Source organism: Toxorhynchites rutilus, chromosome 3 (genome assembly GCF_029784135.1).
Source record: "Toxorhynchites rutilus septentrionalis strain SRP chromosome 3, ASM2978413v1, whole genome shotgun sequence".
NCBI lineage: Eukaryota > Metazoa > Arthropoda > Insecta > Diptera > Culicidae > Toxorhynchites > Toxorhynchites rutilus.
The window spans coordinates 16237901-16252732 of NC_073746.1; the positions used below are offsets into that span (position 1 = coordinate 16237901).

The 14832-nt window shown below is 40.5% G+C and overlaps 1 protein-coding gene across 7 annotated transcripts in view; it reads left to right on the plus strand.

Moving 5' to 3' along the window:
- Positions 1 to 14832, plus strand: part of LOC129774817 (probable G-protein coupled receptor Mth-like 1) — a 379271-nt gene that overhangs the window by 231744 nt on the left and 132695 nt on the right. For all 7 annotated transcript variants that reach the window (XM_055778805.1, XM_055778810.1, XM_055778807.1 and 4 more), the window contains exon 4: positions 4865 to 4943. In XM_055778805.1, the coding sequence (XP_055634780.1) occupies positions 4865 to 4943 (79 nt within the window). The remainder of the gene's footprint in view (positions 1 to 4864; positions 4944 to 14832) is intronic.

Consider the following 14832-nt stretch of genomic DNA (forward strand, 5'->3'; position numbering starts at 1 on the left):
AATATTTTCTTTTTTTTATTTTCTCGATCTAACCAGGGAACAGGATGTCAAAGTACAGCTACTTCCGAGTGTGGCAAATGTATACTTCGGAGTCATTTCGCGAAGAACTGTTCATCCGATACCCTTGGGGGGAACCGCCGATTTTTTTTCCTCTTTCTTAACATATCATTCGTTGGTAATGTGTTTAAATGGCGGCCGATTGGGGGCTTCGTTTCGATGTTCCACAAATTTCACGTTTTTCGTTGAACATCCGAAGTAACTCTTTTTTCATTTTTTAGATCTCTCTTCTAGCGAGGAGACAATGATAAACTTGAGATCGGTTTCTCGTAAGGTGGGAACGGAAAACCAGCTAGAGCAATGAAGGACTACGTATACTCCGCAATACTTTCAGCAAGTACTTTCATGTTAAAATCCAAGTGATCGCAATCTTACATTTTCAGAATGTTAAAATAGTAAAAATAATTTGCCGAAAGAAATCACAAGCATCATGAAAAAACTGAGGAACTAATATCGACCATGAAATCCTAATACCGCAAAATGACACGAAATTATTCCGGATAATGTTTAATTTTGGACGAGCTTGAGCTTGAGCTTGGGTAGACTGTACAAATCGTAGTTGCTCTCCGTGATTGACCTGATAATGTTTCATTTTGGACGATGAACTTAATTTATCAAAACTCTCAAAGATCTGCCTCTGAAAGAGTGAACGATATTGATCTGATGATAATTTCCCCATACATATATCCAAAGTAGATTTCAAAATAAGTTTGAGCAAAGAGTGATGCTTCATGTTATTATGATTGAGATAAGGTTATCCAAATCATGGTTGAAGTTTACAAGTTTATCCATTAACACGATAACCACCGACTGAGCGGGAGACCGACGTGATTATCCAGAAGTATTCAAAAGCAAGTGTTTCGTGGGAATAATGATTTCATTTCTTCAAAATTATCAGATAATACCGTTTTGTCTCAAATTCCGAACACTTAAGCTTTGGTGGCCATTAAACAGTGTCTCATTACTCAAAATGGTACTTTTTCGCGAAATTAATTTGATTTTTGGATACAATAGAGCTTTCTTTTTCATTTGACTTCACAAAAAATGATTTACAAATATATTGTCATGTTGAAAAACTAAAAATTACATTAATCACATTTGTCTCAAATTCCGAACAGCCAAAATGCATTTGTTTGAAACATTCAGAACTTCTGAACTACTGGACCGATTCAAATGATCGATATATCAAATTAAAGCGAACAAGCTAATCTTTTTTGGAAAAATATTTTACTCGCAAGAAAATTGGATTTTGTTTTCGTAATTATCGATTGTGTTCGTTTTTTCTAGTTTACATGGTTTCGGGACCACGGGCGCTATACATTTTTATATTTTTTTTCTGTAAGCTTAGTATTTTTACATAACATGTCCAAAAATCAGAGATGTGTTTTTTTTATCGTTTTTGAGTTATTATTTTTCAAAGTTAACATGATTTAGTTTTTGTTCGATATTCCTATGCGACTAGATCTATGCGAATCAGATTCCATTAAATATTCTAGAAGACTAGCTCATTGTCTTCAATTTAATATGTCGATAATCCAAATCTGTTAGGTAGTTCAAAAGTTATGAATTTTTGAAAAACGTCATTTTTGGAAAATGTATAATGTATTTGGAATGGCTGTATAATCGAATCAGTATATAATCGAGTTTGATCTGTCACTTCAGGACCCCGGTTTTGTTATTGTGGTTTTAGTTGAAAACCTGGACAAGAAAATCTATTTAACCTCTCGTTGGTTCGCACCTGCGATCTGCGTTTTGCAAGGAAAGAGCTCGCAAACATTTGTTAACAAATGGTCTTTTTATATTGTTGCTCCAGAATTGGATTGTCCTTGTACCCCAATTTCTAAACTATCGCTGTATTTGCCGGAAAATAAAGGGTGTGTCACATCAAATTGCATCACGGAAAAAACGCTGTAGAAATTCGTCCAGTAGACCGATCCTTTTGAAAATTTTAGACAGTAAAATAAAAACTATTAAACAACTTTTGGCATTTTATTTTTATTCATACTTCGAGCCCAAGCCCGTATGCTCGCACCTTCCTCTTTATCCCGTCCATAAGGTTCTGTACAACGTCAGGTCGTAGTTTTTTTTTTGGAACAGAAATCCATTTTCTCTTGAAGTCTGCCTCCGATTTGACAACTTTTGAGTTCTTCCGGAGGGCCTGCTTCATAATCGCCCAATATTTCTCTATTGGGCGAAGCTCCGGTGCGTTGGGCGGGTTCATTTCCTTTGGCACGAAGGTGACCCCGTTGGCTTCGTACCACTCCAACACGTCCTTTGAATAGTGGCACGAAGCGAGATCCGGCCAGAAGATGGTCGGGCCCTCGTGCTGCTTCAATAGTGGTAGTAAGCGCTTCTGTAGGCACTCCTTAAGGTAAACCTGCCCGTTTACCGTGCCGGTCATCACGAAGGGGGCGCTCCGCTTTACGCAAGAGCAGATCGCTTGCCACACCATGTACTTTTTGGCAAACTTGGATAGTTTCTGCTTGCGAATCTCCTCCGGAACGCTGAATTTGTCCTCTGCGGAGAAGAACAACAGGCCCGGCAGCTGACGAAAGTCCGCTTTGACGTAGGTTTCGTCGTCCATTAACAGGCAATGCGGCTTCGTCAGCATTTCGGTGTACAGCTTCTGGGCTCGCGTCTTCCCTACCATGTTTTGCCTTTCGTCGCGGTTAGGAGCCTTCTGAACCTTGTATGTACGCAGGCCCTCCCGCTGCTTGGTCCGCTGGACGAATGAACTTGACAAATTCAGCTTATTGGCGACATCCCGGACCGAACTTCTCGGATCACGTCTAAACTGCTTAACTACGCGCTTGTGATCTTTTTCACTGACGGAGCACCCATTTTTGCCGTTCTTCACCTTCCGGTCGATGGTTAGGTTCTCGAAGTATCGTTTTAGTACTCTGCTGACCGTGGATTGGACGATTCCCAGCATCTTACCGATGTCCCGATGTGACAACTCCGGATTCTCGAAATGAGTGCACAGGATTAATTCACGACGCTCTTTTTCGTTTGACGACATTTTTCCAAATTTACGAAAAATTGACAGTGAAGCATGGCCAACGTGATCTATACACTCTTATCTGATTATAAGCGAAAGCTGAAGATATAATTCCTAAAAATTAAATTTCTACAGCGTTTTTTCCGTGATGCAATTTGATGTGACACACCCTTTATTTAGCATTTGCAAAAAAGTAGTGGTCAAAACCAATGATAAAATGTTTGCGTTTGCAAATTTCATAGAAGACAAGCATAGTCAATTTTCCAGTTTTTTGAGTTTTTTCAACTATTTCGTTTGCTGTTTTCATATTAGGTGCTAGAAAAGGTAACGTTGGCCATGTTTCACTGTCAATTTTTCGTAAATTTGGAAAAATGTCGTCGAACGAAAAAGAGCGTCGTGAATTAATCCTGTGCACTCATTTCGAGAATCCGGAGTTGTCACATCGGGACATCGGTAAGATGCTGGGAATCGTCCAATCCACGGTCAGCAGAGTACTAAAACGATACTTCGAGAACCTAACCATCGACCGGAAGGTGAAGAACGGCAAAAATGGGTGCTCCGTCAGTGAAAAAGATCACAAGCGCGTAGTTAAGCAGTTTAGACGTGATCCGAGAAGTTCGGTCCGGGATGTCGCCAATAAGCTGAATTTGTCAAATTCATTCGTCCAGCGGACCAAGCAGCGGGAGGGCCTGCGTACATACAAGGTTCAGAAGGCTCCTAACCGCGACGAAAGGCAAAACATGGTGGGGAAGACGCGAGCCCGGAAGCTGTACACCGAAATGCTGACGAAGCCGCATTGCCTGGTAATGGACGACGAAACCTACGTCAAAGCGGACTTTCGTCAGCTGCCGGGCCTGTTGTTCTTCTCCGCAGAGGACAAATTCGCGTTCCGGAGGAGATTCGCAAGCAGAAACTATCCAAGTTTGCCAAAAAGTACATGGTGTGGCAAGCGATCTGCTCTTGCGGAAAGCGGAGCGCTGCCTTCGTGATGACCGGCACGGTAAACGGGCAGGTTTACCTTAAGGAGTGCCTACAGAAGCGCTTACTACCACTATTGAAGCAGCACGAGGGCCCGACCATCTTCTAGCCGGATCTCGCTTCGTGCCACTATTCAAAGGACGTGTTGGAGTGGTACGAAGCCAACGGGGTCACCTTCGAGCCAAAGGAAATGAACCCGCCCAACGCGCCGGAGCTTTGCCCAATAGAGAAATATTGGGCGATTATGAAGCAGGCCCTCCGGAAGAACCCAAAAGTTGTTAAATCGGAGGCGGACTTCAAGAAAAAATGGATTTCTGTTCAAAAAAAACTACAACCTGACGTTGTACAGAACCTTATGGACGGGGTAAAGAGGAAGGTGCGAGCATACGGGCTTGGGCTCGAATTATGAATAAAAAGAAAATGCCAAAAGTTGTTTGATAGTTTTTATTTTACTGTCTAAAATTTTCAAAAGGATCGGTCTACTGGGCGAATTTCTACAGCGTTTTTTCCGTGATGCAATTTGATGTGACACACCCTTTATTATAAATTATAAGTTGTATCGATACATGTAAATGATGTGAAACTGTAGCCTGAAACCTAAAGAATATCAGGGCTCTCATTTTTCAATTATTAATAACATTAAAGCGTGGTAAATTTACATTTAAAAATGAAGTGTTCGGAATTTGAGACTGTTCAGAATATGAGACAAAACGGTAATTCCGTGCTTTTTTTTGCAAAAAGTAAAAAAAATGCCGCAAAAAACTGTGTCTTACATAATATACAATGTATGTATGTTGAAATCAAAATAATCGATATTTTTTGTCTTTCCAGCCATCACGATGCATTTCTTTTTCCTGGCGGCTTTCTTCTGGCTGAACACAATGTGTTTCAACATCTGGTGGACTTTCCGGTGAGTGTAACTGCTATTTCATAATCTAGTTTTTTTTTCTCCCGTACCGTGCCTAAGAATTTATTCATGCTACGTAATAACCCCGTTGATAATCTATCAAACCGGCAAACGATCTCACATACCGAACACACGGGGCACTTGTCTCGTAATGCCCATGGTAAATTTGCTTTCCCTAACCGACCGGCGCGAGGGTCTATATGATGTTGCTCGTCGTATTCAATTTATAGTTTACATTATTATGCCACCGCGGAGCAAACATAAACTCAATCTATTTGCAATAACCGTTCCATCGTTTGCGTGTGTGCGTCGTCAAACCCCTTCATCATGGTCTGGGTCTGGCCGGTCGACTGGCCAGCTGGAACGGAGAACTGCAACTCGGCGTTGGACCACATTTGGTTACCATTGCTGCAATCGCTTGGTTGGTTGCTGCGGCCGTACCATCGTATCACGGCTCATTAAATGGGAATTCTTGATGAGGATCAACTCCAGCGGCCAATGGAAATACTATGGCGAGCCTATTGTGTACACACAGCTCTTTCGACGGCAATCCGGTGGACCGGTCCACATGCAATGTTGCATAATGTATGTGCGGCGACGGGCATAACCAATGCTCTTTTATGTGTACCTACGTATGCTCTGGCCACGATTGGAGGGACAGTCGGACCGCAGTTGGACCAACCTCATCACTAACAGATAAACACAACTCACTTCTGGTCCACTGTGCGCGCGCTCTCAACAATTAGCATTTTGTGTCCCCCCGTTCGTGAAGGTCAACCAAACAAACTGCTCCGAGCCAAAATCCCAGCATTCCCGGCAGTTGGTCCCATTTTTTGGTCAACCGGCGGTCGATGGAACTGTCCACTGCCCGCTTCCAACTCCCAGCGGTGAAGCGCAAAAGCTAAAACGAGCAAATGTTTATGATGCAATTTAGATTAAAATATGGAGTAATTTATCACCGCTGCAGTTTATTTATTACCCTCGGAATGCAGCAGGGGCTTCGCGAGCGATTTGCGTGACAATGTTAGAACGGCAAACGAAACGATTTGTAAACCTCCAGCGTTGTATGCATTCGCCCTAAGTGGGGTGATTTAGCGTTTGTTGACAACTGGCCGAGTGGAGTTCTTGTTTAGAAATGAAATATGAGAAGGAACGATGCTTCCTCCGAAATAAAGTCACAAACTGCTGCTCGCTACCGTTACGGTCCCAATCGTTCCGATCGTAGGCGGTGAAAGCAAAACAAAAGTTAATTTGGAGAGTTACGTGTGCCACGGAGTTCAGCCCTCAACCAACGACCGAAGGTCGCCGACTTCCCATCGACGGCAGACAGTCGATGGTGTCTATATTTAATGAAGGGTTTGTTCAATTGCTAGTCTTACCAGTCGGGAGAAAAAGTACCGTCATAATCCATCAAAATTTTCTCCAGATTCCGTAATAGAGGGCTTTGCAGCAGCAGGAAAAGGCAACCAAACCATTTCTCCACTGGCGGCAAATCCGGTTTCGTTCCCACGGGAGAGATGGTCCGAGGTTTTTTTTTCTTGAGTTACGCAAGAATGCGAGTTCCTCTCTCTCACTCGTCTAAGCACAGCAAACGGCCAAAATCGTGACAGCGGACTGACAAACGACACAGGAAGAACCCGTGCCGTCATAAATCGTGACCTGAGCGGGAGTATAATTTCCGTGTTGCAGTTGGCTGAAATTGCTAGTGTCTGCACCGTAGTCTTTTTCCCAAATTTTCGATAGGAGAAAGTAAATCTATGCTACGTGTGAGCAAATCCCACACGTTTGTTGCTTGCTTGCTTGCTTGCTGGGTTTGCGTAACCTATAATTCTGGGGAAAATATTGGCTTTATGATGCGCCACCACCGCATCAATGCCAGTGATGCGTTCGATGTAAATATTTGTTTTGTTTCGACTGTTTTCGGGTTCACGAGTTGCTTTAAACTTGGTTCAATGGGATAAGAGAAATGTGGGGGTTTCACAATTGGTTGGTTGCTGCGGCCGTACCGTCGTATCACGGCTCATTAAATGGGAATTCTTGATGAGGATCAACTCCAGCGGCCAATGGAATTAATCGTTCTTCTATTGTGTCCAATCTTGACCGTTTCTTGAACATGGAATGATTCATAATGACCAGTTACAATTGGTAACGATTTCCGTTGATAGTTTTGCCCGGATTGAACAGTTCATATCGTTTCCTATCTATTCCTTCTAGATGCAGAACATTATTCTGCATTTAGTGATTCACCAAATGGTCATATTTTCACGATATTTTGTGAAATTGCTCATGAATCGATTACTCGATTTCTTGAATAAAAATAATGTTCTCTGCATGTTTCAGTGTGGGTTTAGACGGGAGGTAGTACTCAAACCGCCATCACTGAGCTCATAGATGAATTAATTGATGGAATAGATCATAAAATGATTGTTGGTGGTCTGTTTCTAGACTTCTAAAAGGCATTTGACACGATAGATCACTGTTACTTCACGGATCGCGGTAACAAAGCAGATGGGAGTAGCTTTTCCAAATTCGTAGTGTCCTTTATTGTTCAATGTTCGGATCACTTTAAATTCCTGTTCATATAAATAAAATATTTTATGTTTAGGATAAGTTTTAAATAAATATTTCTTACGTTTTAGTGCTTCTTCCCTATCTTTTATCCTTCATTTATACTTCCGCTAACTGTCTGTTCCGACTTCCGATTGATTGTTTCCCTTATTAATATATGTGTTGAATGTGGCGTTTTAAATTAGTTCAAGCAAATTGATTGTGCTTACCACGTACTCAAATTTATACTAACCAATCCGTACTTTTAGATTAAGTTAGATAAGATTTAGAATAAGTATCTAAAACATAGACTTATTAGTTTAGGTAGAAATAGGCTATATTAAATAATTAAATACCTTCGATAAAGATTAATTTTAGTACACTTTTATAAATACAGCGATATAATCTCTTCTATTCACCTTCTAACTTTGATAAAACAATCTTTATTTCTATAGATTTCTTCTGTTTATTCTCTGGAACTTTTGACAGTTGCTTTTGTTTTTTTTCTCTTTTTCTCTATCCTTATCTCTCTATTTGTATCGACACACCCCAACCCAACACAGACCAATTTCGCCCGTTCATAGAGACGCTGCTATTGTGGGAGCGTTCGACACCGAGGGGTCCGGTGACACTCCCCCCCAGTTTGCTGACTCCGCCTCTGTGTCAGCTAACTCCTCTTTGTCCTTGACGTCTAACACAGCGACCTTTACTGCAGGTCTTTCGTACACGCCCTTTGCTGTTTGGATAGTCACCCTGCGTACTTGCCCATTCTTATTCGATGTGCCTATCACACGGCCCTTCGGCCAGCAGTTCCTCGGATGATCCGCATCGACGATCAAGACTATGTCGCCGTCCTTGATCGGTGGAGCTTTTTGGAACCATTTAGAGCGTCGGGTTATTTCCGGTAGATACTCCCGGAGCCACCTCTTCCAAAAATGATTTGCTAATGATTGTGATTGATGCCAGTCACGCGTAAGAGCGATTGAGTTGTCTTCCAGGAGGGACCACGGTTTAAAGCCATCAGAGCTACCCAATAGCCAATGGTTCGGAGTGAGCACGGGAGCTGCCTCATCTTCAATGGGAACGTGGGTTAGCGGTCGTGCGTTGAGAATGTCTTCAACCTCAATCAGCGCGTTTCTTAGCTCCTCATCGGTTGGGCGAACAGATAGCTTGATCTCCGACAATGTCCGCTTGACGGACTGAACAAGTCGCTCCCAACATCCTCCCATATGGGGAGCTGCAGGAGGATTGAAGCACCAGGAAGTGCTCGAGGTTACGAACTCTTGTGCCATCCTGTTTTGGTCGACTGTTCGTAAGACCTGTTTCAGCTCTCGCTCCGAGCCAATAAAGTTGGTGCCCCTGTCGCTGTAGAATACAGCCGGTGTACCTCGCCGTGCAATGAAATTGCGCAGTGCCATTATGCATGAATTAGTGGTTAATGAGCTAGCTAGTTCTATATGGACTGCGCGAATAGTGAGACAAGTCAAAAGAACCCCCCATCTCTTCTCAACCCTTCTCCCGATAGCTACTTCCATTGGTCCGAAATAGTCGACCCTAGTGTGAGTAAACGGCGAAGCAAATGCTGCTAGTCTGCCACGTGGAAGATCGGACATTGCGGGAGGACATGGACGAGCATCTCGTAACTTGCAGTGTTGACATTTCGATCTGACCTTTGCGTATACTCGTCGTAATCGACTGATACAAAATCTTTGACGGATGTCATTGATAACCGATTCGTGATTTCTATGGTGGAACTTTTCATGGTAGTTGCTTACGACGAGATCCGTTACGGGATGATCACGGGGTAAAACAATAGGGTTGATGGCATCTGTTGGAAGGTTTTCGCATGCGCCTGTTCTGCCTTGCATACGTATCACTCCTTGCTTGTCGACAACAGGATTTAACTTGTACAGTGGACTTCGTTTAGGCAGTATTGGTGAGAGCTTCTGTCCAAGAAGCCTTCGTTCTTCACGGAATACATCTTGCTGAGCCGTGCGAAATTGAAAGTTTTCTGCATGGCGGAATTCGTCTCTTGTGATGTTTCCGCTGACCCTGGCGTACATCTTTGGGCGAGTATTTTTGAGAAACCGGAAAATGTAAGCAGTGACTCGAACTAAACGTTTCCAGTTTCGAAAATTCTTCGGTGAAATTACCTCTTCCACCGCTTCGAAATGTACGTGGACAGTAGAGCGCATCTCCTCCATCGGTTCCTCTAATTTTACTGGCATCACTGGCCAGTGGTCCTCTGGCTGCCAGAGAAATTCAGGACCTTTAAACCACCTACTTTCACTGGTTATCGATGGACTCCGCAGCCATTTCGTGCCTTCGTCGGCTACGTTCCACTTTGTTGGAACCCACCTCCAATCAGATACGTTAGTCAGGCCCAGGATTTCACTGACTCTAGCGGCCACAAATTGACTGTAACGGCGATGGTCCGCACGAATCCACGCTAGTGCGTTCCTGGAGTCTGACCAAAAAATACACCGAGAAACCTTGATCGACAACCCCTGGAGAATAGAGTGTGCTAACCTAGCACCTATGAGCGCCGCCTGAAGCTCCATCCTAGGGATAGTTAGATATTTAAGCGGCGCTACACGAGTCTTCGCGCTGACAAGAGAGCATTCAGTTGTCACGTTTTCCGTGAATCTGAGATACGCAACAGCTGCACTGCTGTTTTCACTGGCGTCTACGAAAACGTGTAGCTGTACTTTAGTGTGATTCTCAGCTGAGGTTTGAAATCTGTAGCATCGTGGAATTCTCAGACTTTCAATCGCTGGGAGAAGCTTTAACCATGTTTGCCATTTCTCAAAACACCGCTGATCCACTTTCTCGTCCAATCCTACACCAGTCCTCCAAATCTCCTGCAACAGCACTTTGAAAATATTACTGAAAAAGCTGAGTATTTATGGAATACGCGGGAAAGCGAACGACCTTGTCAGTAGTTACTCTCCGGTAGACAACAATATGTAACACTGAATAATCCTTGAGGTATGCCAATAAATATTGGCATACCTCAAGGTAATAACATAGGGGGTCTCCGTAACCACATTGGTTGCACGTTCGCTTAGTAAGCGATCGATCGTGAGTTCAAAACTCAGGGCCCTCATTGACCATCTTTGTGTTGTTACAGAATAGCTACGTCCACGCAACAATCATCAGCGATGGAGATCGATCCACGGTCGAAATGAGATCGATTCATCCATACAACTGCTCTGCTCTGCAAGACACATCGGGCTGCTGTTCTATAAATAACTCAACAATGATCAATCAACTGTCTCCGCTGTCCGGTGGTCCAACTGGATAATGGAAGAACAGAAAGAATACACTTACGCCTAAATGGCTACTGTCTGAATGACCATATGTAATGGTATAGAAGAAATACTGGCGAATGGCAACTGTGTAATGTGCTAATTATAGATATGATAAACATGTGACATGTACACGATTAAAATTTGGCTCTGTTACAGCTGAAATGCTAATGAGCCTTAAATAAATAAATGAGATAAAAAAAAGGTAATAACATTCGACCCCTTATATTCCTAATATACGTCAATGATATAGGAAATCTGCCATTGAAAGATACAGCCAGACTGTTTGCGGATGACACTGCATTATTTTATCCATGCTGTGACTCGAGATCAGTAGTTTCACTAATGGAAAACGACCTAGCTATCTTTAGTGAATACTTCCGGACAAACTTGCTATCACTCAATCTAAAAAAACTAAATACATGCTCTTTCACTCGGCAGGGAAAGAAATTATTGATTGTCCAGACCTTAAAATTTCAAATATAAATATCGACATGGTCCCAATACCATACCATGGACATACCATATCAACTGTTTACAAAATAAAATTTCTTCGCTCTGCGGTGTTTTGAAAAGCGTGTCCTCTTTTGTGCCCCAAAAAGCCTTAATCAATTTCTATTTTGCATGCATACATTCACAATTACAATATGGAATTTTAGTATGGGGGCATGCGTGCAAAACAAGGCTCAAAAGATTGCAAGTATTGCAACATCGATGTTTGAAAATAAGCTACAGGCTACCGAGTCTACATCCTACTCTAGAGTTGTATTCAAGAGACTCTCACTTTATATTGCCCCTCATCGGGCTGCACGATTTTGAGGTTAGTAAACTCGTACACAGTGTGATACATTCAAATGATAGTCACCATAACATAATAATACCTACTGTAGAGGGAGGCGATCTGGCGTAGTGGTAACATCCATGCCTCTCACGCTAAAGGTCACGAGTTCAATTCTCACTCCCGACATTCTTCCAAAAATGGAAGTAAAAGTGACGAACCAGCCAAATGAGTTGAAAGTCACTATAATACAGATAAAAAAAAAAAAAAAAAAAAAAATACCTACTGTAAACCATGGACATGAAACACGGTAGGCTCAGAATTTAATGCGCAGTCAAGCAGCATCGTGTATTGGTCAAAAGCGTATTCTGTATTATGGATCGTCTCGCTTTAACGCATTACCACTTGAAATTCGAATGATAACACGTCGTGACCACTTTAAAACTAAACTTAAATTTTATTTCAAGTCGAAAATACATGAATTCATGATATAAAGAGCAATCAACCACAACAATATAGTGAACTCTTATGTAACTTTTATGTGTCTTTTCTATCTTCTCTCAATATGATTTTGCCAGTGTAGTCACTGAATTTTTTGTGATTTTATTATTGAATATTCTCAAATATCATTTTAAATTGGATCCCTTGAAAGAAATAATATTTTCACTGGGATCCAACTGTAAGTATTCTAGTAATATGCCGCTCGCTTCTATCCTACATTTTTATTGTTTCGTTTATATATATATGTTTTTTTTATGTTTTAAATCAACTGGAGCCCAACTCCAGGAAGCTCAAGTGAGAGTTTCTTCGATGGCGGCCGCTACAAAATGGTGCATTACACATTTTCTCAGAACCTCATAAATATGTATATCAAATGAAAGGGCTTGACTAGTAGAATACAGTTATGTATGGAAAATACAAATCCAAAATGGTGGCCACCACAAAATGGTGCCATAAAAAAAATAAAAAAAAATAAAAAATAAGCAACATAAATTCAAAAAGGTCGACGCCACTAAATGGTCGGCTATGCATTTTTAGCAATCCCCTCAATATCGGTATCAAATAAAATTATTTGACTAAGAGAATACAGTACATCAAGAAAATATTCCGGAGAAAAATAGGCAAGAAATAAAAGTTGGATTTCCATTATCCACAGTTAGTTGTTTCATCATATAACCCACGATTTTGTTTTAGTCTCATTATTGCCCTAGATTAATGAAGGAACTGATGCGATAACTACTAACTGCTACTTGTCTAATTATTTTCTAGCTTTTAGTACATTAAACCGTTCAACTTAAAAAGTTTGTTTTTTATTTTAAAGTTTTTAGTAAATTATCTGTATCATTAGTATACTTCTCTACATTAAAACCATTCAAAAAAAAATATTTTTTTTTATTTTTATTCCTTACCTAACTTTCTTCGGAATATTTCTATGATATACTGTATTCTATTAGTCAAATCATTTCATTGGATACCAATATTGAGAGGAAAGCAACAAAATACATAGTTGACCATTTTGTGGTGGCTTTTCGAATTTATGTTGTTCATAGTCTCTAAGTCAAGCCATTCAGCCATTTTTTAAGCGGCGGGTAAATTGAATTTTTGAAGATCATGGAATACACAGTTTTGAAATGAGTAGAATTAAAGGTATGTTACAAATTTCAGATCAATCAGTCAACAGGAACAAGGTCAATTTTCTATTTATGTGGGACAACCCTACAAACACTCAAACATACATACAAACAGGGAAAGCTGAATGGAACCATTAGAAGGCAACTAATTAATTTTTAACTAATTAAGCAACTAATTAATTTCGATTTTTCATGATCTACTATGTTGTTCCAGCTAAGCCCTTTCATCCGATATCCATATTGATGGGGTTCTGAAAAAAATATGTAATCCATCATTTTGTAGTGGCCGCCATCTTGGATTTGCATTTTTCATAAATAACTGTATTCTACCAGTCAAGCCCTTTCATTTGATACTAATATTAGCTATTCAATATGGAATTATTATACAAATTATTCAAATTTTCCGAAAATCAAAAATAAAATACTCAGGATAATCGAGTTTAAAATTCCGAATCGGATCGAATCCCGGATAATCGAATCCGACCTGTAGTAGCAAACAGTCAAACATTGTTTAACATACATTCTACATTTATTAGATCATACTTATGTTGCAAACAGCCAGGTTTATGGTATAAATTTATTTTGACTGATCAGCAAAAACTGATAATAATAACACAGGGAAACTTCGATATAACGTCACTCGATATAACGTACATTTTACCCCGATATAATGTACACATTTCCAAAGTGTAAAGGAAATTTTTTTTGAATATTTTTTTTCTGAAAGGACAATGCATTATCTGTATTGTGATGCCATAACATGTTTTGTACCTTTAAGCATTCCCAAAATACGGCTGGTTTTGTGATTCCGGATTCTATATGAATCAACCTTTAATCAACAGTACGAATGGAAACATCATGAGAAAGACTGGCTTCGTCTTCTAATTAAATTTATTCATTTACTTTACTAAAACAGCAACACAATAATGTATTATAGGCTACGTTTGTAGGTTCTTTATTATGCTTCGATATAACGTACAATTCGATACAACGTACAATTTTGAAAGCCAAATGTACGTTATATCGAAGTTATCCTGTATGCAGTCAGAGTGGACCAAGTGCATACGGCCAAAGCGATTAGAGAGCGACTATTGGATTTCTCCGCATCAGAAGATTCTTTCCTTTGAACTTCAGTTAACACGGTAAAGTAAATTTTTCATGGTCGAATCCAACCGTGGTCTTTCATGACTGCAGGTACTTTTTCCTTAAAATCTCGCTGACACGTTTGTCGTTGAAACATATTTCTTTTTTAGAAAATCAAAAATTGTACTTGAAAATACATACTAATCGATCATTTTGATAAGCAAAATACTGTTTCAAACCATAAAAGCGGTTGGTTTTATTTCATAGGTTTAGTGGGGTTAGTTCTACTAAATAAATGATATGCTTTTATCACATCGTAGTTCATTCATAGTGGACCAAGTCTCTGAATAATATGTTTTTGTTCAGTCAGAGTGGACAAAGTACACAGAACCAGTCGTAAAACCGTTTTGATTGACCTTAAAGAGGTTCTTTTTTTGCCATAATACCATTAAACGACCTTGCTAAGAGCTGTAGGAAAACAATTGGGGAAAATAATTGGAAGCCACTAAAACTATACAAAAAAGGTCATCTCGATTTTCAAAAAT